General features: G+C 39.6%; 1 protein-coding gene across 2 annotated transcripts in view; it reads left to right on the top strand.

The window, feature by feature from the left end:
• The window catches only part of LEMD3 (LEM domain containing 3), a 96,895-nt gene that overhangs the window by 5,335 nt on the left and 64,541 nt on the right, over nucleotides 1–27,019 (top strand). For both annotated transcript variants that reach the window (XM_067564086.1, XM_067564085.1), the window contains exon 2: nucleotides 22,716–22,753. In XM_067564086.1, coding sequence (XP_067420187.1) covers nucleotides 22,716–22,753 — 38 coding nt within the window. The remainder of the gene's footprint in view (nucleotides 1–22,715; nucleotides 22,754–27,019) is intronic.

Genomic DNA, 27,019 nt, shown 5'->3' with positions numbered 1-27,019 from the left:
TAGCCCATGACAGAGTTTACTCTTTGGAGTCACTGTGTTGTTAGTGATCCAGCTGTGATACTGTAAATATATATAGCTGTTAAGTGTCTCTGTATGAAGTGCAAAGCACTTCAAGTGACTGCTCATCTTGAGTTATTTCACAGTAAATACTGGGAAATTCAGATAAGGATTCTAGAGATGTAACTTCCCCTCGAGCAAATAAGTTTTGAGTGCAGAGCAGGGTTTCTGTTGGCAGAATAAGAAAAGGGAGGGTATTGTATAGTGCAAAGTGAAATTGTTAAACAGGTTCAATATATGTTGGGAAATATAACTCTAAAAGCATGAGGACAAGAGACCTTATAAGAAAAGGAAAATACTATTTGTTAGGAGACCTTTGTATATAAGAGACACAAGATGGGTGAGGTAATAGAATATATTGGACCAAATTCTGTTGGTGAGAAGCAAGCTTTTGAGCTTGCATACAGCTGTTCTTGATCTGAAGAAGAGCTCTGTGTAAGCTCAAAAGCTTTTCTTCTCACCAGAAGGACTTAGTCTAATAAAATCTATTACCACACTCACCTTGTGTCTCTAATATCCTGGAACCAACACATCTACAACACTATAAACAATCTGTATGCAGTCAGTATTTTGTGTCGTTTGTTTCACATGGCTTGTTTTAAATGGCAAGATAGAAGAGGTCATGTGGGTAAACTCATTGGAAATGCTGGAGACTCAGTGGTTTTGATCCTTATTGGGGTCACTGACTGACTTAGAAGTAGATGAAAGTTATGAATCAAAGAATTGGGAAGCAGGGCCAAGAATGAATATCTTCATATTGGGGCCATATTCTGGGTTAATTGGCCGGGAACCTGAATCCTTGATTAAAAACTTTGGGTTTGTGGAAACTTGGAACTCTTGGGAGCAAATTGGATTTATAAGAGGTAGAATGTGGTGCTATTTATTGTTGGGGAGCAGGGCTGTGAAGGAACTTGGTTATAGTGAATTCCTTTGACTGATTATAATCTCTTTAAGATCATTTTGTTATCTGAAAATAATGCTATTATCTTTTGCTTTGCACTTGACTACTTTCTGCCATGAGATGATTTTGAAACTGGGGGGTCATGATTTTGAAATTTATCTGATTTGTGAAGCTGAAATAAAGAAAATCACTTTGTTCTTCAGGTCTGACTGTACTCTTTATAGTAGTAAAAACTAATCGTTATTGGTTAACAAAATGTATGTAGTGGAAATGAACAAGGATCCAGTATTGAATCAGAAAATGAACATAGGCCAAAAGAGGATGAAATTTTCTTGGTGCCCTATGTTATTTAACACTTCTTATCAGTGACCTGGAATAAAACCTAAAATCATCACTGATAAAGCTTTCACGGACCCAAAAATTGGAAGAGCAGTAAATAATGAAGAGAACAGGTGACTAGTTCAGATCCATTTGGATCTCTTGGTAAGCTGGGCACTAGCAAACAATATGTGTTTTAATATGGCTAAATGTATACATCTAGGAACAAAAGATAGGCCATACTTACAGGATGGGGGACTCTATCCTGGGAAGCAGTGATTCTGAAAAAGATTTGGGGGTCATGGCACTGTGACCAAAATAGCTAATGCAATCCTGGGATACATAACCTCTCTATTCCTGCTCAAGATTGCCCTGTTTATTTTACCTCTATATTTGGCACTGGTATATCTGCTGTTGGAATACTGTGGGCAAGTCTCGACTACAAAATTAAGTCAACCTAAGTTACATCAACGTACAGCCACTGCAGTAATTAAATCATTTTTGCATGTCCATACTAACACTCCTTGTGTCAGCAGTGCACATCCCCATCAGGAGCACTTGCAACAATTTAATTGTCAGTGTGGTGCATTATGGGATGGCTTCTGACCCTGCGTTGACCTAATTACTTCAACCTATGAACTACGACTCTCACAGAGGTGGAGTTAAGTTGGTGTAGTGGCCGAGTTACATCTGTGGGAGCTACATTTTAGTGTAGATGCTTACAGAGTTAGGTCGATGTGAGCTGCTTTATGTCGACCTAACTCTATAGTGTTGACCAGGATGTGTCAACTTCTGATGCCCATGATTCAGAAGGGATGTTGATAAATTGGAAGGGATGTTGATAAATTGGAGAAGGTTCAAAGAAGAGCCCTGAGAATTATTAGAAGATTAGAAAATATGCCTTATCATGATTGATTCAAGGAGCTCAATCTGTTTAGTTTAACAGGGAGAACGTTAAGGGGTGACTTGATCACAGTCTGTAAGTATCTATATGGGGAACATTATGAGACATTTGGGTTCTTCAATCTAGCAAAAAAAGGTACAACACTATCCAGTGGTTGGAAGTTGAAGCTAGACAAATTCAGACTGGCAATAAAATGTAAATTTTTGACAGAGAGTGTAATTAACCATTGGGACAATTTACCGAGGGTCATGGTGGATTCTCCATCGCTGTCCATTTTTAAATCAAGATATTTTTGAAGATATGCCCTGGAAATTATTTTGGGGAAATTATTTGGCTTGTTATACAGGAGGTCAGACTAATGATTACAGACGTCCTTGTGGCCTTGGAATCTAAAATGTAAAAGAAAAAGGTTTTACTTTTTTTTCTGAACGATATGCAGAGTTAAGAGGCTGTACCAGTTTGAAGTAGTTTTGCTTGGAGCACAAATAATTTGTTTTATGCTCAGATAAGAGTACGAAGAGATGGTTTTCTTAAAGGTATTTTATCATTCTTCAAGTTGTAAAAGTAATGAGGTTATTCAGGGACATTTTGTATGGATATATCTATAAATTTAAGAAATAAGAGAACTTGAGGTGAATGCACCATGGTAGAGTCATCTTATGTCTTTGTCTTAGTATCTTGCACCAGCATTTTTGTGTAAGCACAAAGGAAATGTCATGCTTTTAGAAGGTGAATTACAAATTTTAAAATACCATCTGTGGTACTTGGAATATGTGCTAAAATTGCCTAATAATTGGGATAGAGGTGGGGGTTTATTTCATAATAAACTGAACACTTTAGGAAAAATGTATTCCTCTAGTTACTGAATGCTTCCTTTTACCCTGGTTATTTGGTTTGTTTAGCACAATTTAGGGCATTCTTCTTCACACTTCATTTGCAAGTTCCCTTTTAACTAAAAACCTGGTGGGCAGATGGAAATTAAGAGGAACTGAAAGGACAAATAAGTAACTCTCCGAAAACAGCTTAAGATTAAAATTGAAAAGTTTCTTCTAGGCTTGACAAGCTGTTCAGACCACCTATTTGTCCATGGTCCAGTATTGTCAAATATTTTGGTGAAAATGCCTTGAGGTAGTTGGCAGTTTTTTTTATTGCATTGTGGTGCCATATATTATTAAGCCTACCTAAATATATTGATCACTCACTGCTACATGCTAATGCCAACTTTTTTGTGGGGGGAATGTGAACTGCTTGAGAGTTGTGCATCTTGATTGGCTGGACTCTTCTAGAACAAATGTATGTTTTTATTTGCGTACCAGGCCATCAATATACATGGCAGTTCACAAAGCACATTTGTCAAGTTTAAAGACCTGCTCCCTGCTTTGAAGAGTTTGCAGTCTAAATTGACTAGACAAACATAGTCATTAAACCTCCTCTTTAACATGCAGAGAAAAGATGCACACCATGAAGCTGACTAAAGAGTTGGTCTGCTGCCTACCTGGCATATTTTAATTTTAAAACAACTTTTTTTTTTAGTTGGCATGTTTTTCTATTTAATTTCATTTCTCTTTTTTGTAACTCTTCAGTCTTGAATAATATTCACATTTAAATGGTAACCTAACACAGCTAAAAAGGTAATTTTTTCATATTTTAGAACTTTGTTTAACTTCCACATTATTCTGAGTTTTAAAAATAAGTAACTTGGTGGGTTTTTTATCTTTTTTTTTAAATTAGGTATAAGTATCTATTGAAGGATATGCTTATTAGACACCATAAAGTCTTATTTTTTTGTTACTATTTTTCCTACTAATAAATTAGTGCTCTAAAATATGTGACCAATCGTTTGACTGGTCAAATACCAACCTTAGTTCTTCACCAGCGTTCTCCAGTTATAAGCATGCTGGCTTGCTGTAAGGGTAATCACAAATGCAGAGATTTCTTTTCCCTAACTTAACAAGTTCATTCCAACAATCCACTGAAGTACGTTTTTTGAAAAGGAAACAATCAGAAGGTATTGCTACAATTATTTGTTTTGTGGTGTGCCTATGGGGTGGGGCACTAAGTAGGATTTGGGGCACCATTGTTCTAAGCTCTGTACATGCAGTATAAAGACAGCTCCTGCCCCAAATCTTACAGCCTATATGATAAGAAGACTGTGGGGGTGGGGGTGAGAGGAAAAGGATGGTACATCTCAGACTAGAGGAGCACAAGGTAATGGTGAGACTCATTACACAAATAGCAATAGGTAGTGGTCCCAGGACACTAGCTGCTTAACTGCTTTCACTTGTTTGTAAGTGTTATAACAGAGGTGAATTTGAAGGAGGATAGTGTAAGGTCTTTGTGGATTTTCCTGGGGAGCACCTCCTATGCATAAAGTGCATGTGAAGGTATTGAAGGGGAAAATTGGACTAAAAGGCAATTAAACATGGCAGCCTTGGTAGAGCAGAGGCATTGGGGTTGAAGGCCTTAAAATATGTGATCCAAAACATGGGGAAAACTAAGCTAAGAAGGGCTTTAAAAATGAAGACAGGTAGCTTTTGTTTTTGCAACGGACAAGGGATAGTTAGAGGAGTGTGACAAGATGGGAAGATGTGGTTGGAAATGGGGCAGTTGCCCCCCAGACCTTGGTTCCTCCCCACTCTGTCTAAGTTTTTCTGAAATGATGCACATGATTGGAATGACTTGCCAAGGAAATATTTGCAACAGCATGTTGAATTGATTTAAGTGGGCAAAACTGCATTCTTCAAGACTAGAAGGGAGGAAGAGGCGGCCGCAGAAATCAAGATGCGAGATGGGGGAAGGCATAGACAAAAGTTTTAGTTGTATGAACACATCTTTATTTCTATATCTCAGAAGTTGTGCAGGAAGAAGCAGCAAGACTTAGATGTGGCCTATATGTGTGTACACTATGTTGTAGTATCTTAATTTTGACTTCCAATAGATCTTAAGTATTTTATTGTGTGTTTGGGTGGGGGTGGGAAAGGTGGGAATTCTTTATTTTATACATACAGTAGCAATTAATATGCAAACCAAAATGCTGTGCTTTTAGGTTGTCAGCATGTTATTTTAGCTACCCTCCTATGTTTGCCAAAGAAAACAGATATGGGACAGTCCCAGTATTTCAGTGCCCTAAATTGTTCGTCTTTTAAAGAATATAGCAAATAAAATTAAAACATGTAGTGGTATGCCTGGCGATTAGCATGTTCCAGGTTTTGGGGTTTTTGACACTTGAGTGTTCCTTTTCAAATATTGGTAGGCACAATCTAGTTAAAAGATACCTGAAAACAGAAGAGATATGAAAAGACTAGTGTAAAAGGAGCTTTGAGACTTGGTTGAGGTGAAAATGATATGGATTTAAAAACTAAACAGTAAATCAAGAAAGCTGATCAGATGGTGCAGTCTGAATGATAAATTCCTTTAGTCTTTAAAATGATTGCTTATTCTTCATGCTGTTTCTAAAGTAACTTTGGCTGCGTGTATTCATGAGATAGGGAGACAGCTAACATTCTGGCTAGTGCTTAAACAACTTTTTTATAAACTGGATGCAACATCTACTCGGTCACTTTGGGCCATTTTTTTAAAAGCATTTAGGTGGCTGAAGGTACAGATTGGCTTCTAGTGAGACAATCAACCGGGCTTAGTGTACAGCAGTGATACGCAATTAGATCTACCCACAGGCAGGTCTGACAATTTTATGACGAGGTGGGCCATTTGCACAGAAGGCGGACAAAAGAGTCCAGAAATTAGACTAAAAAAATGAGTCCTACAAAAAGTGGAAACTTGGTCAAATTACAAAGAATGAATTTAAATAAATTACACAAGTATGTAGGGACAGAATTAGAAGGCCAAATTACAAAATGAGATTAAACTAGCTAGAGATATAAAAGGTAACAAGAAAACATTCTACAAATATGTTAGAAAAAGACCAAGGACAGGGTAGGCCCATTACTCAATGAGGGGCGGAGGGAAACAATAACAGAAAATGTGGAAACAGCAGAAGTGGTAAATTACTTTTTTGTTTATTTTCACCAAAATGTTTAGTAGCATTTGGACATTTAACTTAATGTCAGTGAATATGAAGTAGCATCAGAGGCTAAAATAGGGAAAGAACAAGTTAAAAATGACTAAGGCCTTGTCTACAGTGCAAAGATAAGCTGACCTATGTTAGGTCGACTTACAACCACCACATTAATTACTGCGGTGGGTGATGTCCACACGACCCTTCTTGGGTCATTGGTGTGTGTCCTCACCAGGAGCACTTCCACTGACCTAAGAGGGGCAGTGTGGGGAGCAGAGAGCCCGGCCTCTCAACTCACAGGCTCCTGGGGCGTCTCCCCCATCCCCATTCCCCACCGGGAGCCGGGGGAAGCTGTCCGGGGCTTCTTGCCCCGCTCCCGGTCCAGCTGCCTGGGACTCCCCATCTTCCTTCCCCCCCGCCCCCTGGGAGAGGGGGACAGCTGAAGCCGTGAAATTGACAACAATGGCAGCCAATAGCGGATGTAAGGAACACTGACACTGCGTTGCCCTAATTACACCAACATAAGCCCTATACCTCTCGTTGAGGTATTTTTATTATGTCTGCATAGCAGGGAGTTTCATCCGTGGGAGGAGCGTTTCAGTGTGTGTACCTCCACTGTTTTGTTGACAAAAGCGGACTACTTTTGACAAAACTCTAGTGTAGACCAGCCCTTGATAAGTTAGATGTCTTGAAGCCACTGGGGCCTGATAAAAAGCATCCTAGAATATTCAAGGAGCTGACTGAGGAGATATCTGAGCCATTAGCAATTATCTTCAAAGGGCAAATAAAGTGCTAATCTATATAAAGGCGAATAAGGACAACCCAGGAATTATGGACGAGTCAGTTTAACTTGAATACCCAGAAAGATAATGGAGCAAATCTGTGATCAATTTGTAAACATCTAGAAGATAATAAGGTGATAGGTAACAGCATGGATTTGTCAAGAACAAATCATGTCACACCAACCTAATAGCTTGCTTTGACAGGGTAACAAGGCTTATGGATGGGGGGAGTGGTAGATGTGGTATATCTTGACTTACTAAGTCTTTTGATTCTGTCTCACATGACCGTCTCATAAACAAATTAGGGAAATACAACTTAGATGGTGCTACTAAAAGGTGGGTACATAACTGGTTGGAAAACAATTCCCAGAGAGTAATTATCAGTAGTTTACAGTCAAGCTGGAAGGGCATATTGAGTGTGGTCCTGCAGGGATCAGGTCTGGGTCCGATTCTGTTCAATATCTTCATCAATGATTTAGGTAACAGCATAGAGAGTACACTTATAAAGTTTGCAGATGATACCAACGTGGGAGGGGTTGCAAGTGCTTTGGAGGATAGGATTAAAATCCAAAATGATCTGGGCAAACTGGAGAAATGGTCTGAAGTAAACAAGATGAAATTCAATAAGAACAAATGCAAAGTACTCCACTTAAGAAGGAACAATCAGTTGCACACATACAAAATGGGAAATGACTGCCTTGGAAGGGGTAATGTGGAAAGCATCTGGAGATCATAGTGGATCACAAGCTAAACATGAGTCAACAGTATAACACTTGCAAAAAAGCAAACATCATTCTGGGATGTATTACAAGACTTCTGCTAAGCAAGACACAAGATGTAATTCTTCCACTGTACTGTGTGCTGATTAGGCCTCAACTGGAGTATTGTGTCCAGTTCTGGGCGCCACGTTTCAGAAGAGATGTGGACAAATTGGGCTTTCTCCAGAGAAGAGCAACAAAAATGATTAAAGGAGTAGAGAAGATGACGTGTGAGGGAAGATTGAAAAATTGGGGTTGTTTAATCTGGAGAAGAAGACTGAGGGGAGAGGACATAACAGTTTTTAAGTACATAAAAGGTTGTTACAAGGAGGACGGACAAAAATTTGTTCTCTCAACTTCTGAGGATAGGCCAAGACGCAATGGGCTTAAACTGCAGCCAGGGCAGTTTGGGACAGACATTAGAAAAAACTTTCTGTCAAGGTAGCTGAGCATTGGAATAAATTGCTGAGGGAGGTTGTGGCATTTTCCATCATTGGCGATTAACAGCAGGTTAGATAAACACCTATCAGGGATGGTCTAGTTGAGTATTTCTCAACAACCAGTCCATGGACTGGTGCTGGTCCCTGAGATCTCCCTGACGCAGCTTACACACAGCTTAGAAGGTAGCAAGCCAGTCCCTGGTATCAAAAAGTTGAGAAATACAAGTTTAGATAATACTTACCCTGCCTTGAGTGCAGGGGACTGGACTAGAAGACCTCTCGAAGTCCCTCCAGTTCTGCACTTCTATGGTTCTATGCATGAAGGGTGTATCACTGCCAAATGTGAAACAAAGCTCTTTTCCTTGTTTTGGAGGGATCTCCATCTGTAACAAGCAAGTTTGCTTTCTGCAGATCTAAACCACTTTTTTCAAAAAAGTCTTTTACCTTTTCAAAAATGATCTTTCATGTGGCATAGTTTTCTAATGGTACTAAGAACAAAAATTCTTCCTTGAAAATTTCACCGTAAAATCCAACAAAGCAATAGCTGGGCAGTGTCACTTAAATCGCTTGACTCATCCACCGCAAGAGACATGTATTTGGCGTTTTTAAATTGGAAAGCAGTGCTAACAAACAATCTTTGTAAATTACCTCCAATCTTTGCACTGCTGTGGAAGTTGCTTGACATGATTCACAATATCATCTTAGTTTTTATCTCTGGCAGAAAGCTCCTCCAGCATTTCCAATGTGCACTCCTTCACAAGCTCAGCATCCAGGAATGGCTTTTTCCTTTTAGCTAGTACTAACATTTCCAAAGAAAAGCTCCTGTTGCTTTTTCCTGGACAGTTGCTGATGTTGTGGGAATGACATTTGAAGTATGATGCAAAGACTTCAGATTTTTAATTTTGTCATGTCTTGAAACACTGCCAGGAGGATAGGCCACATTGTAGTTGTTGTGTTTTGATTCAAAGTGGCAACTCTTGTTGATGACCTTACAGACTGATACGGTGGTTTGGCATATTAAACGCAAATGTTTTGTGTTTAAATGAGGTGGCATAATAAAAAGAAAATCCGTTGTCCTGTTTAGGTTAAAAGCTTGGTTTTTGCTGTTGACTTTGCGACATTTACTCCCACTCTCATTTAGTTTTGGCTTCATTTCCATCACTAATGAAAAAATGGGTGGTGTCCTAGCTCAATTATAGCTGATGCTATTGCAAGAACTTAAGATGCAGTAAGCAGTGCCCAATTTGTGCCGGGGCTTGCTGGGCCTGAGCACTGGCACTTCCAGGATTGGCAATTCAGAGCCATGGCACCTCTGCTCCCAGCCAGCAGCTGCTGCTCTTCAGCCGGTCAGCTAGTGTTTAATTTGTGTCCATGCTTGCTGGCGCTGAGCTCTAGTACCTCTTTCATTACAAATTAAGCACTACCAGTAAGTTTACTTACTAAGATAGATAGGCAGCACATCACTGTTCATGAATTTAATTATAAATATTTTTTTTAAGGTGAGCTGGCAGGCTACGAAGGAAGCCTTGGCGGACCACATTTGGCCTGTGGGCTGCCAGTTGAGTATCACTGGGTACAGCTTTGCTCGTTTGGGGAAGCTTCTCCGGCAAATGCTACCATATCTGAAAACAAATCTTTTCAAAGGAACTGTTCCTTATGCAAAGCATTAAAGAAAAGAGACAGGACTGGGAAAGAGCAATGAATCTGCATAGACTTTAGTAATACTCTTATTGTTGTTCTACTTCGTGTGTAATGTCAGCATATTTTTCACATTGAGTATAAATATGCAGCATAGAGAGATAGTTGTATACACGCTGGTAGTTTGGTGAGTAGATACTGAGATTTTCCAGGGACTTAAATTTAGTCCAAAATCACAAAATTCATGTTGGCTTGTTTCTTCTTCTATAGGAGAATTGTGCCCTCGAAAACCCAAAAACTTGTGTGCAATTTCCACTGAAGTTAGTGGGGACAGTGTGGGAGTACTTGATGGCAAACTGCAGCTCATAGTTCTTGCCCAGCTGAGTTAGCAGAAGCCTGACAGTTGTTAAAAGGCAAAGATAATTTCAGTTTCATGCTTCTTGTACAGGAATAGTGAAGCCTTAGGCACAGTCCTTGGTTGATTGAGAATGCTGTAAAATGCTGGTGAGGCTGTTTTTAAAAAAAGTTGTTCTTACCCCTTGTAGCCACAGATGTCTGCAGCTGGCTGTTGTACAAGACACTTATTATGAATAACTGTAAAACTGACTGTATCCCTTTCATGATCCTATTGGACATGAGAGAAGAACATAGAAGGGAGGAAGGGAATGGAAGGAAAGAAATGAGGAAATGGCACTATGTCCAGGCAGAATTCAGAAGTTTGTAATCAAATTCAGTTCCTTCTTCCCTTGGTCAGCAAGGGGTAGCAACAATGAAAATGGCACATTTGGTTTGTGAGGGAAAGAGCTCTCGTGTTGTGATCAGCTGAGGCTGACCTGCTGAGCAAAGCAGAAGTGTTGACAGGCTTTGGAAGGAGATGTTAAGACCTCCTCAGAGGCAGGAACTCTGTCAGGTGGGATGACTTCTTATTTTAGGATGAGACGTGAAGGAATGATGGGGAATCTAACTATACCAGAAAGAAAAGGACAAGAGGGACGAAAGATGCACAGAAACAAGAAATCGTGGTGGGATATACTAATTTTAGTATAAAGGTTGCCATCTGCTTGTTTTGGATATCAATTTATTATGAATAGTTTAATAAAAAAACAAATCTCTAAACCAGGGTTCGACAAACCCTGGGCGCCTAGGAGTTTAATTCTGGCGCCTAGTATTTCTCCCAGTGAAGGACTGAGTCCCAGGGGGAGTGGCTACTGCACTCTGGCCAGGGCGCCACTGCATCCATGTGGCGGGGCCAGGAGGGAGGAGCGCTGCGGCTGCCGCGCTCCAGCCAGGGTGCCCCGCTGCTGCGCCCACTTTGTGGGAGAGGGGTGGGGGGAAGGGGCAGGGTCGGGAGGGGAGAGCGGCTGCTGAGCCAGGGCACCCCGCTGGGCCCACTTTGTAGGAGAGGGGTGGGGGGAAAGGGCGGGGAGAGCGGCTGCTGTGCTCTTGTCAGGGCACTCTGCTGGGCCCAAGTGGTGGGGGGCTGCCACAGCTGGCCCACCAGCCCTTAAATGAACACCTGGAGAATTATCCTTGAAACTAGATGGGCAGACAATTATGAAAATGCAAAGATTCAAGTATCTGACTTTCAGAATACGGGGAAATGGAAGATAAAATTAGAGAGAGGATAATAAACTGCCCGAAGGCCAAGTTCACCCATGCTTTCTCCTCCTTGACACAAAACAATACAAATATGAATTGAGAGTTTCAGATAGAAGTTATCAAGCAACAAATTAGCAAAACCGCATTCCAATTACTGCTCATCTCTGGCAGCGCATCTGAGATACATCTAGATACAAAGCAAATTTGTCGAGCCCTGCTCTAAACAGAAAATGGGATTTTCCTCCCTTTTTTTTTTTTTTTTTCCAAACCCCATCTCTGCAAGATAGGACACTTTTAAGTGGGGGATATTTTTCTTTTTGCGGGGGAATGAAAGGGGAAGCATTGTCAGCATTTCTCAAAAGCTCAAAACCTCTTCTGTTGTGGCTCTGAGATTGAAGTGCTCTTTGTTCTGGTAGCTATCTCACTTTGAAGCTTAAGTCATAGAAGTTGACTGGAAGTTGGGGCTGCCTTTTGCTGGAGTAATGATAAATTAACGTTAGCAATTCATGAGGTCTTTTGCTCAGGAGATGGGACAACTTACAAAATAGAAATTGCTGTCTTAAATGAAAAAATGAATTACTTCATTTTCCTAATCTGGGCAAGAATAGATTTTTTTTTTTTTTTTTTTTTGCTAATGAATGTTTTGGTGAGTTACAGGTCAGCAGCTATTTTATTGATCCTATTGGATATGAGCTCTAGGTCCATCATAGTTATGGTTGAGATAAGCTACGATTGAAAAGGTGACTCTTTCCTTAGTACTCTAAAACTTCTCACACACATTCACATTGTTTGGAAAATTGGTTAGGCCTTATCAAAGTTTGGGACAGGAATAGTGATGCAGATTTGGAATAATTTGGTCAAGAGGTTCCCAAGACACAGGGCAATGGGGGGGAAAAAGGGACTTGTCAGTAAATGTTTTCTGGTCAGTATAAAAGGTTAGTCACCTGTAAACAGAGTTCTTCAGGATGACTTCTGCACATTCCCTGGAATCTTTTTAATAGCAGTGCTTCTTGGAGCACTCTTGTGCCCCCTAGTCTCTCCCTCTTTTGGCTCCTAACATTTGGAGGGTGAAGTTATGAAAGGGGACATGTAAAGGGTGACTTAACTGAGGGATGAAACAGGGAACATTCTATTACGGGTATAAAGCAGTGGTTTGCAACCTATTTACCGTTGTGAGTTGCATATGAGCTTTCTGTGTTACGTGGGCCGCATCCACACTATATGTTACCTGTATGGCCCTGAGAATGTCATATGGGCCACAGCTGTGTGCTGATTGGGCTGCAGTGGGCCCTGGGTTGAGAACTACTGGTATAAATAAGGATTTAATGAGCTGACTGTACTAGATTGAAGGTCTATATAGATGTGGGTACTGTAATTGGAGGGGAGAGACCTTTGTTATCCTCTTCAAGGATCTGTTTACTATAACATGGATAAATAGACTTTTGTTTGGTGAGCTGAGAACAATATGAAATGTCTCAAGGATTTCAAGTGGAGTAAGTATTCCAGTATGGATTAAGAACACAAGAATAACCCTTGTGGGTCAGATCAGTGGTCCATCTAGCTCAGTATCCTATCTTCCAACAGTGGCCAATTCCAGATGCTTCAGAGGGAGTGAACAGAACAGGGCAATTTATTGAATGATCCATCCTCTGTTGTCCAGTCCCAGCTTCCAGCAGTCAGAGCTTTAGAGACACCCAGGGCATGCTGTTGTGTCCCTGACCATCTTAGCTAATAGCCATTGATGGACCTATTCTTCATGAACTTACCTAATTCTTTTTTTAACCCAGTTATACTTTTGGTCTTCACAACATCTCCTGGGAACAAGTTCCACAGGGTGATTTGTGTGTAGAAGTACTTCTTTATGTTTTTTTTAAACCTACTGCCTATTAACGTCATTGTGTGACCCCTTGTTCTTGCCTTACATGAATAATAGTTCCCTATTCACTTTCTCCATACCATTCATGATTTTATAGATGTCTTTCATATCCCCCCATGTCCTCTCTTTTCCAAGTTGAACTGTCCCAGTCCTTTAAATCTCTTCTCATATAGAAGCTGTTCCTACCCCTAATAATTTTTGTTGCCCTTCTCTGTACCTTTTCCAATTCTAATATCTCTTTTGAAATAGGGTGATCAGAAATGCATGCAGTATTCAAAGTGTGGGTGTACAATGGATTTATCTGGTGGCATTGTATTTTCTGTTTGATCCTATCCCTTTCCTAGTGGTTCCTGACAACATCTGCTCAATGTGCAGCTGCCATCAAAAAAGCTAACAGAATATTATCAGAGAACTATCCACAATTACTCCAAGATCTTTTCTGAGTAGTAACAGATAATTTAGACCCCATCATTTTCTATGAATAATTGGGAATATTTTTTCTAATGTGCATTGAATTTCATCTTCCATTTTCTTGCCCAGTCTCCCAGTTTTGTGAAATTCCTTTGTAACCCTTCAGTCTGCTTTGGATTTAACTATCTTGAGTAATTTTGTATCATCTACAAACTTGGCCACTTCACTGATTACCCTGTTGTCCAGATCCTTTATGAATATGTTGACCAGCACTGGTCCCAGTACAGATTCTGTCTCTGCTGTGAAAACTGACCATTTGTTCCTACTCTTTCCTATGTTTTAACCAGTTACTGATCCACGAGAGGAACTTTCTCCTTATCCTATGACTTCTTGCATTGTTTAAGAGCCTTTGAGGAAAATTGTCAGGCTTTCTGAAAATCTAAGTACACTACATCCACTGTATCATCCTTGTCCACATTTGTTTGACCCCCTCAAAGAATTATAATTGGTGAGTCATGATTTCCCTTTGAAAAAGCAGTGTTGACTTTTCCCCCAATGTGCTGTGTTCATCTGTGTTTCTGATAATTCTGTTCTTTACTATAGTTTCAACCAATTTGCCTAGTACAGAGGTTAGATTTGCTGGTCTGTAATTGCCTGTGGAGCAGTTTTTAAAAATTGGCGTTGTGATGCTGTCTGGATTAGGGGGATCATTTATTATAACATTTTAACATCAATATTGCAAAATTACAATAATTTGTAGGGGATAGGCATGTTAGGTACCATTAGAAAGGTTATAATTTGCCAAGTATGATCATATTGTTTGTGTATGTGTCATATCTATATTGGAAGTTATGGATATGTTTGATATATCTATATTTCAACTTGTGCTGTGTTTCTGGGAGACACCCCAGATAGGATGGCGGTAGCAATAAGCCTGCTTAATGGCCCATTAAGGGAACTCAGGGATACAATGAGCTGAGGGAAAGAACCCAGAGGCTACACTTTGAGTCACCGGGATTTGCCCAAGTGACCCGGGACTCCATCTTATTTCTGTGAATTTCCACAAGCCGCATGGCAAAGGGACATAAAAAGCAGCTGCTCCATCCCATGTAGTCTTCATTCCTGCTTCCTACCTCTGGATTAACTCATCTGCACCCGAAGCTGTGAAACAAAGGACGACTGAGACCCATCCAAGTACAAGGGACTATACAAACAAGCCTGCAAACTTGACAGTTGTACTGAGAACCTGATGTATATGGACTTTCAATTCATTTATACATATCTAATTGCTTTAATCATATAACATCTCTCACCTTGTTTGTTTCTTTCCTTTTATAATAAACCTTTAGTTTTAGTTACTAAAGGATTGGCCAGCAGTGTGATATTTTGGATAAGATCCAAACTTGTATTGATCTGGCAATGTGGCTGACTCTTTGGGGATCAGGAGAATCTTTTTGGTAAAGGGAATAGCATTTTAATAACTTATACCTTTACTGGACCTTGGGGCTGAGTGGGAGCCTGAAACTGAAATGCAATAAGGGGAACTGTATAGCTTCTTGTTTTTAGCTTCTTGATAACCAGTGTGGGGGATGAGAAGCACTGTTTTTTGACTGGTTGGTGAATTTACTGTAGTGTTAGCTACTAGTTTGGGAGAATCTGCTTTCCTTTTGCAGCCTGCTCTGACTGTGGCATTTTCAGGTGGCTACCCTAGACACGGATGGGTCACAGGCATCACATGAGTTATCCTCCAGTCATCTGATAGAACAGCTGATTTAAGTGATAGGTTACATACTCAAGTTAGTAGTTCTGCCGTTTCATATTTGAGTTCCTTCAGAATTTTTGGGTGAATACCATCTGGTCCTGATGACTTATTACTATTACATTTATTAATTAGTTCCAAAACCATCTCTATTGACATCTCAATCTGGGACAGTTCCTCAGATTTTTCACCTAAAAAGAATGACTCACATGTGGGACTCTCTGCAGTGAAGACGGATGGAAAGATTTCATTTAATTTCTCTGCAATGGCCATGTCTTCCTTAAGTGCTCAATCGTCTAGTGTCCCACTGATATACTTAAAAAAACTTCAGCTGTTAATTTTTATGTCTTTTGCTATATCCTCTTCAAATTCTTCTTTGGCCTGCCTAATTATACTCTTACACTTGACTTGCCAGAGTTTATGCTCCTTTCTGTAATATGGGTTGGTTTGCAATGTCACCCTTTGCTTTGGCTTGGGCATCTGAGACCGCAGCATAACTAGTACACTTCTGTGCGTGGAACCAGAAGTAGTGGATCCTTAGTGGTATGTTCTTGAGGACTGGCTTTTTCAGTAGACACCTTCTTATGCTTAGATGGATCCAATCTCTGCAAAATTATCTTAACCAGCACCTTAGATTTGGCTCCAGTCAAGGAGGCAATAGTCTGAGCTAGATCTTTGCTGGGCTTTTAAGTGCTTTCAGGATCAAACTGAGGCTGGTCTCCCAGCACTTAAGATACCTGTGCTTCAGCACAGGAAGATTTAGCCACTGATGCTTCCTATAATAGCATTGTTGGGGGCAATTCTGACTCTTCTTTTTGGTCCTAAGGGTGAAGGTGCTGCACTTAGAGGAGAAATGCCTTTCCCCCAAGCAGCCCAAACAATGCACGTGTGCATCCGAAGCAGGAAAAAAAAGGTAGGGCAAAAGGCCCTCCTCTTGATTCCTGTTTTTTTTGTCTTTAATTCTAGCATATTGGAACCAAGGCCATCCTGTCAGGGCACAAAGATCCTTAGTTCTTGATTTTTCTTTTGTTTTCCAGATGACTAGATTGAGGGCAGCACTGCGGATGATTTTTTTCCAACCAATCAAGTCAAAAGTCCCCACAAAATTCCTGGTCCGTTTGGTACCGCGATTGAAAGGAACAGAAGCAGTCAGTATGTCACGTAGTTTATAGCCTTCTCCTCCAGACATCTGGAATCAAGAGGGAAGAGGAGGGGCCATCTGAGTACTCTGATGGGTACTGCTACTTGAGGGCTTCCTGGGTCCAAGCTGCAGTGCTGGCACAACTCAAGAATGGGAATGTGCAGAGGCCTCTTGGGGGTGAGGGAGCTTTTTGCAGACACTTAAGGTTCAAACTATTGCATGGATATCACCTGAGATTTGCACTCTGGTAGTGTTGGGGTGCATTGACTTAAATCAAAGCCTTCATTCACCAGCCTTTCTAACCTGAACAGCTTTCCCGATCACTTCAACGAAAACACACTTTTAGGTAAAATATAAAAGATTTATTAACTGTAGAAAGACAGATTTTAAATAAGTGGTAGACATAGAAGATCAGAGTTGGTTACTTAAGAAACAAAAATAAACTTGCAGCTTAAGGTCTACAAACTAAACAGGAATTAAATCAAGCAGTGTCTCACCCTCAGAGATGATACATGCAAGACCAGTTTACTCGCTTTTTTTACAAGTTGATGAAATATCTATTCTAACATTTTAGTGCTGGAAGGTAACAAATTACATAAATGCAAAGTTTTTTTGCTTCGGGTTCTTATTTCCAGGTCACTTTGCTAAAATATTGATGCAGATGCTCCTCAACCCAAAGGGCTTAGGTGGAGTGGCCAGAAAGGAGAGAAGCCATTTAATTAGTGCTTGACTGCAGTAGATACTTAAGGGGGGGGAAATTGGAGTTCAGGAAAGTGTTAAACAGAACCTACTAAAGGGAGTTAACACAACTTTTTTCTGTCTCTCTTGTTCTCTGCTTAAAGGATATAAATTATTTTTAAATTGGCTATCTCTGAAAACTGTTCCTACTACAGTTACAAATGACACTTAAACTAGCTATAACTGAGATTAGAGAGAATCTTTCTTCGGTTTGCTTTGTGTATCTATCTATTTCAAAGCCTGCTGCACCCCTTTGTGTGGATCTTTTATGAAGCAGCAGGAGAGAAAAATATATACAATAAGAAAGTGATTGATTGTAGGATAGCAAAAACTTGGGTGAGGACTTGAGGACAAGTATAGAATTTAAAACTGCTATTAACTCATAATTGACTAGATTTCAGGTGGATAGTGTCCTTTAACACTCTGCAGCAGTTTGAGTTGGCTATGTTACTTAAATTGAAATATAATTGCACAAAGGAAGGAAATGTTGAGAGTATGGTCTCCTTTTTATAGCAAACTGTAGCAGAATCAGTCTGGATTAGTTGTGCTAGTGCAATGGTTTCATGATAGGAAAGCGTTTTTGTGTCTGGAAATATGTAGTCTCATCAAAAGCAAGATGAACCAGAAGATTCAATCGATTATGGAAAGTTTTCACAGATTACATCATTCTTCCCTCAAGTGGTCCAGAGAAGCATTTCTCCAACCATCAGACTGGAAAGGTACTTGGTTAATACAGGGGGTACGGCACCACTGACAGATACCATTATTTCTCTTTTTACATCTGTATTGCTGGAGGCATGCTGTTACCAGAACAGGTGGATGCTTTAAACCATGCATTCAGTTTGTTACCAAAAAGAAGAGGTAGGCTCATCTCATTCTCCTCAAATATCAGGATCAAGATATCTAGCACGAAGCAAAATATTTGGATGATAAATTGTGCTTTGAACTAATGGAATTAAAAGAAAAACCTCTTAATTGCCTTTACTGTTATCCTACCCCACCATTCCATCACCTGAATGCCAAAAAAAGTATGAAAACCTGAGACTATACAGAGCTTTTGTTAGGCATTTAGTCAAATAAACTGCCGAAGGCTTAAGATAGCTGAAAAGGAAGTAGCCTTCGTTGAATAATGTGTTACCTATAAGAAACTAAAGCTAATTCCAGCTCTGTTTCCAGAAGTCCATATTCCTTTTCAAAATTTCTTGTGTTGCCATCTTAAATATTGATGGCTAAGAGACCTTTTAAAAACGTTGGCTGTCCAGCTGGTCTCTTCAGTACATGGGACTTTTTGGCATATAGGTTTTTCAGGAGAATCTCCCTTCATGTTCTTTCTTGAAAATAGCAACAGTGTGGTACAAGAATGGTAAAGCTGATGTAGGATCTGGGATCTTCATGCCAGAATTCATGGATAGAATTCAGTTCTTTAATTGCCTTTTGGCTTCTACTTGAATTAGGAACCAGTGTGGAGGTGGAATCCACACCAAAATGTTTGGTTGCTATGGTATGAATAGAGTAAAGCTAGGCCATGATGCTTATCTGAAGAGGTTTGAGTCTCGTATCCCAGTGGCTCTCAACTGTTCCGGACTACTTTCAAGAGTCAGATTTGTTTTGCATGCCCCCAAGTTTCACCTTACTTAAAAACTACTTGCTTACAAAATCGGACATAAAAATAAGTCTCCAGAGCATGCTATTACTGAAGAATGATTTACTATCTTTTTTACCATACAATTATAAATAAATCAATTGGAATATAAATATTATACTTACATTTTACTGTGTAGTATACAGAGCAGTATAAACAAGTCATTGTCAGTGTGAAATTTTAGTTTGTATTGACTTTGCTAGTGCTTTTTATGTAGCCTGTTGTAAAACTAGGCACATATCTAGATGAGTTAATGTACCCCCCAGAAGACCTCTACATACCCCTGATTGAGAACTGCCTTATCCCACCACCTCCTTGCAAGACTCTCAAGACTGAGCTATGGAAATTCATCAAGAGATCTGAAAAAAAACCCCAATCAACAGTGTCGGAGAACTAGTGAGAAAATATCCTATAAAATAAGTTTAGATAAAGATTAGTAATTTTGTTAGTAAGCTTGAGTTGTTCTTCCTATATGTAGAAAAATTTTCCTCCTCTGTGTGGTTACTCTTGTTTTATATAACCTGTAGTGCTTCGTTAATTTTAAACTTGTTTTGTAACACTTTGTCTGCTTTTTACAATTGTAAGGATAGTTAATGAGGAGGAAAGTAAATCTAACGTGACTGCCCATGAAACATAATACTATCAGAAGAAAACAGTACTCCATCTTGACTACTGTATACAAACAAAATAGGGATATGTGGTAGCTGCATATTTCTCGTATGTGGGGTTGCACTTGCAAATTCTTTGTTCATTCTTCCAGGCCCGCCACTGGGGAGTGGGAAGTAAAGGGGGCAATTGCCCAGGGATCTGTCAATTTAAAAGGGCCCAGGCCTCTTCTGCCCGCAGCTCCGCCTGTGCTCCACCACACACCTCGCCCAGCCCTGAGGCACGCTGTGTTGCTCCTTTCCTCTCCTCCCCCCCCCGTGCGGGCTGTCACTTGCCTCCCGGGGGAAGGGGCAGTGTGGAAGAGAGGAGGAGGACCAAGTGGTGTTGAAAGTGGGAATGTAGTGGTGAACAGGAGTGGATTGTGGGTGGCACCATGGGCGGAAAAGGCAGACTGGATTGTTTTGCCATGGGGCCTGGACTTGCTGTCCATGGACCTGCATTCTTCCATGAAAAACAGCCCAGTATCCAAAAGCTAAATAAGCCAATAAATTTGATTGATAGCTTTCAGTGGTAGTTGAATTAGAATCACATTAGGAGCCCAGCTAAATATTTTTGACAACAAACAAGAGTCTTGGCTACTGAATGTATTTGGAAGCATGCAGAGCATAAGACAAGTATCACTCTTTTGTTGTGTCTGCGTTGTGCCACAGTGCAGAGTACGATGGTGTGAATTGCCCAGTGCACCAAAGTTTTGTGATCTAACTGCACTGTGTGGAAACTGCTGGCACGAACTGAAAGGTGCCTAGTTCACATTACCTGTTTGAAGGAGGCCATGTTAATGCAAACTAGATACCTTTTAGCAGCATCGAGATGGGGCAGTTAGATCACAACACAGTATACAATGCACTTCACACTCTGTAGTTTGCACGGACAAGCCCTTTGAGTACTTCTGGTAATGTGTTTACTTTCTGGAGTGGAATTCAGATTGGTGAAGAGTTGTCCCCTCTTACCCTGTAATCCTTAAAGCTTTGCTGCTATAACTCTCTGCCTGGATTGCTCATGGTCAGCAACAAGCACTCTATATCTATATGTTAGGCAGCCCTGGTCCAACGCTTTGGATTCAGGAGTCTACCTGCAATACGGCAGATTTCCACGGGTCTCACTAGCTTTAGTTAACAACTGGCAAGTGACTCCACACTCTCCTCAGCCCTGAATTTCCCCAAAAATGTGTTTTGAAGTGTCCAGCCCTGTTCTGGAACAATCGTGAATGTTAAAGTTCATTGCTCCTTTAAAGAGTCAATATCCAACAGTTATATTACTTTAACAGTTCAGTTCAAACACAACACTGGATTGGTTTAGATATAAAATAAATTAGGTTTAAGTGAGTACTAGTATAAAGATTAAAGTCCCAAATGGTTACAAGAGAAATAAAGATAAAACACTATCTAGTAAGTAAAACTTAACAAGCTAGATTTGGGTCGTGGTAAAATCCTCACCAGATGTTTCCATCAAGATGGCTGATGGAACTCCTGGGTCAGGATTTATCACCGAAAGTCAAAGGGCTGGTACCTTTGTAATCTTAGGTGAAAGATAGATACCTTGGGATTCTGTACCCCTCTCTTTCATAATCCATTGAATCTTTGAAATAGACCATTCTGAAGGATAGCTCCAGCTGGGTGTGGAATGAGACGCCCAGGCTGGTGGTCTTGGCTCTTGGCTGGGAGCTGGAGCCAGAAGTTTGGGTGCTTCTCCATCTGCTCCCTGCCGGAGCAGCCGTGTCAATTATACGGCTAAGCCATGAAAATTAAATGGCTGCCCGTTCTGGAGAAGAGCGGGGAACTGAGAAGCCCCGTGCGGCTTCCCCCACTTCCTGGCAGGGAAAGTGGAGGGAGGGGGTAGTCCACAAGGAGCCCGGGACTCTTGGGCTCTTGGCAGGGAACTGAGAGACAGGGTCTTAGCTCCCCACTCTGCTTCTTAGGTCAGTGGAATTGCTCCTGGTGAGGACTCATTCCACCAACCCAAGGAGGATAGTGTGGACATCAGCCACCGCTATAATTATAGGGGTGGCTGTAAGTCGACCTATATTATAGTAGTGAAATAGCTAACTTTCACATTTGAAATTACCATCGGACTTGAGGTTTGAATTGGGGCAGTTCACAAATCCCAGGAGAGTTTCAAGGTGTCTACAGACTTGGGCAGAAAGGGCTGCATCATTTAATGTTTGGCCAATGTTTCTAAAGTTCTTTGCAAACAGAAGGGCTAGAGAGTACACTTTCTTTTAAATGAAAATTTAGATTTTTGAAGCAAAGTAATGAAAGCACAAATGCTGCAGTTTCACACACCTGATAATCCTGTTTTATACTTCAAAAGATTTCAAGTGATGGGGAATCCACCACATCCCTTGAATGTTCAATACTAAAAATTTGCACTTTTTTTCCTGTTGTCATTTTGTCTAGTGTCAGCTTCTTCTGATTGTAAAGCCATTCACTGTGGCCAAGGAAAACAGATTAACTGCAGCTTAAATGAACCATGGAAATTGTTCTGTCAAAAATACTTTACTTGCTGTTGTAAGCAGACCTATACTTCCCTATTCATTTGGGAATCTCTCGAAGTAGTCTCTCTTAAAAAAAGAAATGCTTTTGAGAGGTATGATGTTGTGATGCAGGGGTTTTTGTGGAATAAGAATATATGTTGAAATACATTTGCATTGATTATACTATATATATTCTGAAAATGTCTAGCTCCTCAAAATTCCATTATTTAAGTGTAATAGTTGAATCATTTTTGAAGTTTGTTTTGGGTTTGCTAAACTACTCTTGTATTTTTAGATTTATATTGAACTGGATGGTGAAAACACTTTAAATAGCTGTATGGCTAATTATAGCTCCTGACTACTGCGATAGCGCAACACAGAATTTGGATCTTAGTCCAGTAAGATGTTGCTGTAGCTGTTTGATTTTCATTTAGCATAAATGTAAAGATATGTGATTATTTTCCTAAAAACATCTATGTAATTGCCGTTATACACTGAAATTTTATGTGCTAAGGGATTATAATATTAATATACTTTATTACCATCTACAAGCCAGACAATAAATGCACTAATGAAATTCTTTTTTGCCTTTAATAGTTAAAAATCTCTTCAGTGAGAAGTCTGAAGAACCAAAAGTAAGTAAATATAATTATAATACATTGTGATTTATGTTGTTTGTTAGATGTTTCTATCAGAAATCATTGTGTCATACAGGACAGTGAGAAAATTAAGTAGGCTCCTGTTACGTTACACAAACGGCTAGCGCAAGGCCTAGGAACTAAAACCATTTTTATCTTTAAAATGTAACTTACGCTACACCTAAGACAAACATGATTGAAAAAATGTAAAAAATTAACTTTTTCTTCCCTATGCTGTCTTAATTTTTGCACCTTTTTTTAATCTTGAGCAGTAAAACTTGATTTATAGATTTCAACTCTTGTTTTATAGTCAGATTGCTTTTAACATAGAAAAATCCTGCAGTGTTTGTGTTTTAAAATCCTGGAAAGAATTGTATTTTTCTTCAGGTTTTTAAGCTTAATTCTACAAAAACCCAAATCTGATTTGATTAATGTTTTAAAGTTAGAAAAAAATAACCTATCTGAAATACAGGAGATTAAACTGTTTGCTTCTGAAGAAACTCCTTGATCTTAGTTGGTTCACGAGGAACAGTTTCAGAAGGTGAGTTCTGCCAAAGAGAATTTGTTTTCTATTCCGCCTTGGTTCTTTTCCATCATGATACTGACTTCATCAGTTGGAGAACTGGGGCACCAGTTTGGAGTTGCACCCACTCTGAGGTGTCTTTGTATGTTGTTGGTAAATACTTGAATCCCAAATTCAGAAGCTGTGGTCTCAGGTTTGTGTGGCTGGGTTCCAAGCACTTTGAACTGCTTTCACTGGGTGCATACGCACGCCTAAGGCAAGTAGTTATTCATTTCTGTCTAGGACTGAATTGTTTGTTGTTTGAAGGGTAATATCTTTTTCAGTAAGGAAACTAATATTCTTGGAAAAAGTAACATGAAGTTAGCAACCAGGTCTCTGACTGATGCAAATTTCTTGGAAGAACGTATTCAAAGCTGAAAGACAATATCCTGCAACATCAGACCTGTATTTCCAAGAATCCCAGTAGAAAGACTCATAAGACCTGTAGGAAGAGAGATGATTCTTTTGACATTAGAGTCTTGGACATCAGTGTTGACAGACAACCCAATAACCTGTTTTCAGTTTGTCATCCTGATTCTTAAGCTTTTCCCTTTCCTTCTGGGAATCTTGTCTGTTTCATTCCAGTATAGAGGAGAATTATTATGGATTGTTCATTAGGCAAAAGTTTTGCCCTCCATGTTGCCTTCTAATCCATATCATTTATCAATTAATTGTTATTGTCAGACATTAACTTGTTTCATGAAAACAGTTCTGACAAGCACCTTGAGCAAGAGGTCATATACAAAGCTATGGGTGGCTTTTTTTCCCCATAGAAACAAAAGAATTGAACAGTGTGTTCTAAGATTGCAAAACTTTGTTTATGGTAGTAAGTTGATTTTTTTTTTCTGTGTTTACTATTTTCCATCTGGGAAATGAAGTAAACAAACTTGGTTTTCCATAAGTTATTCTCTAGGAATTTGACAATCTCTATTTCCATGTTGTTGAGATAAACCTTTTTTTGAAATTTGGTATTTGGAGATACTTGATCCTGTGTGGCTTTTGGATCTTTACATGTTTTCCAGCTGTCAGATCCTAAACTCCTGATAAGATTCCCAGTTACCTCTGAATATCTAGTTCATTATTATGTTACCATCATGGCCCATGAATGTTCAGTTGTCCACATGCTTAGTCAATTAAGAGAAGTATTTTAATTTTCTAGTACCAGTCTTCTTGAATAGTTCCACTTTCTCTTAACAACAATTATCATCAAACACGGTGGTTATTGTCATTCCTTGGTCCTTGAAGTTTTACATTTAGTTTGTGGCTGTTGAATAAAGTCATCAAGCCATTCAACCATGGCAGATTATGCAAAACTAATCAGTCTTTTCTGAACTAAGAATGTGGTTTCAGTTTAGTCATATGCTGCTGCTGCCTATAGGGATCTTGTACTGCGACTACATTAAAGAGTTCCAGTAACAATGAAATTCTCTATCTTTCTGGTCATATCTTCATTACTTCAAGCGTTGATAAACTTGCTATGGCATAGAGTGCTTCTTAATGCATGCTGCTGTGAAACTGGACTTCTTTAATGGGATACTGAACAAAATCTCCTTTACAACTGACAATGAAAGGCATTCCATATATTATTTGGCATCTCACGGCCATGCATATTTGGGGAAATAGGTCTTCAGTCTTTGTTTAGTTACTCTTCACTTATTCTCCTAGGCCAGTGTTTCTCAATTGGTGTTCCGCGGAACCGGAACACTGTTAGGATTCCGCGAGAAAGTGACATCGCGCCGCCGAGAGCAGCTGCTCTCTGCGCCGCCGAAAAAGGGAACGTCCTGGATTTTTCGGCGGTTCCCTTTTTCGGCGGAGGGTATCGAGTATGAGTGTAATTTCCCCGTGGAGCCTAAAGGGTTCTACGGGGAAATTTAATTGAGAAACGCTGTCCTAGGGGATTACTGATAAAATATTCATGAGATATTATTTGTCTGCCTCTAAAGTGTAATGAAAGAACCCCAATCCATTGTTCTAGGTGCCCTTAACAGTTGTTTAACAAATTAATTAAAATAAATAAATCCATCACATTCACCCACAGCAACAACATAAATGTAACTGAAATAAATCATCCACGTGAACAGTCCCTAGAGTCCTATACCCAGCCCTACTCAACTATGCCAATCTCTTCATGAAGAAAAGGAGTGCATTGCAGCATGCCCTGAATACTGACAAACTTGGTTTTACAGAAAATATTATTTAGGAAGTTTGACAATCTCCGATCTTAAAACTTGGGCTGTTACATATTTGGGAATGGAAATGTCCAGGGCCATAACAGCACTATGCCAGCTGCCTCTCCTACCAACCCCCATGACAAAGGGGCTTCAGCTCAGAGGCCTCCATGTGCTGCAGCTATATGTCATGGGAAGAGAGGTGGTGTCCTTTCTGAGGTAACCATTGTAGGAGGAGGAAAAGTTACTTATTGGTAGCTGTTTGGTTTTCTGGAAGCAATAAAAATACTCTTCTTCCCTATGTCTTTAGAATCTTCCTTATCTTTTATTTTATTATAATGAAAGGCAACTGCTTGGGCTGTTGGGTCTCTTTTGTTTAGCTGGTTCTGAATGTTCAGACCACACAGGAGAGCTTGCTTGACCCTAATAGATGCTTTTTTTCTAAATAGTTCAGAGCTAATAGTACGGCTCACATCCTGCAAATGGAGATGTACAGATATATAATACGTTCAGCTACTGACAAGTAACTCTTCCTAATAGAACACCTTTAATCCCGAGGGATCAAAAGATTATGTAGTCCAAACTGTTCAGATTAGTCCATTTCTATGGTGAGAGGCAACATAACTCAAACTATTGAAGTGCAGCCACTTCTGTTGCAAAATTTTGCAAAGCTACATGCTTTTTTTTTTTCATTTTGGATGCAAATGATAAATTCACTGTAAACTGAAGAAATGTAAGTAGGCATTCTACATATACTCTATGCTGGAATCTGGCTTGGACTCAAGGGTAAAAACTATTATTCTTGCAAAATTTTACTTGTGAAGAGATAGTAACCACTGGTCAGACATGAGGATCTATCAATTCATCTATTTTTGGAGTGAGATTGAAACTTTTCAAAACGTGGGCATGTCTGTGCGTTACTGACCTTTTTAAAGAAAAAAAATTAAATCTTTTGAATTGGTGGAAGTTACTGTATGATCACCTAGATGCAGAGCTTTGTGTCTGAAGTAGGAGAAAATGAATATAAGTATCTGAATATATTTTTACTTCACTATACCAGTTCAGACTTCAGAAACAGAATGAAGAGCACAAAAACTAGTCTTTCTGTTGCACGTAATATACAAAAAATATGAGATCCTCCTACTCTAAATCTCATAGGCGTGAGCTAAGAGCTGCTTATCTATTAAATTGAAAATATTGTGGTGGTGAAGTAGATAATACAAATCTTATGCTAGAGGAGAATGTTTTTGAAAAGTGTTTAGTCACCACATACACTTAAACATTGTGCACTTTAAAGAGTACTTACTATCTGAGAATCGCAAAGCACTTTGTATTAACTAAACCTCATAAAATTCCTGTAAAGGAGGTATTAACTCCATTATACGGGTAGAAAAATTGAGTCAGATGTTAAGTGACTTGCCTAAGGTCACACCCAAATTTGGTATACCTGCAGTAATAGGAGATACTAAAATAATTCAGTACACAGTTTGCATCATTCTCTATTCCTGACTCCTATTCTTGTGCTTTGTCCAC

This window comes from Emydura macquarii, unplaced genomic scaffold (genome assembly GCF_026122565.2).
Source record: "Emydura macquarii macquarii isolate MOO-44397 ecotype Brisbane River unplaced genomic scaffold, CSIRO-AGI_Emac_v2 contig_2636, whole genome shotgun sequence".
NCBI classification, from domain to species: domain Eukaryota; kingdom Metazoa; phylum Chordata; order Testudines; family Chelidae; genus Emydura; species Emydura macquarii.
The sequence above is the reverse complement of the archived record's forward strand: the minus strand, read 5'-3'. Positions and strand labels throughout refer to the sequence as shown.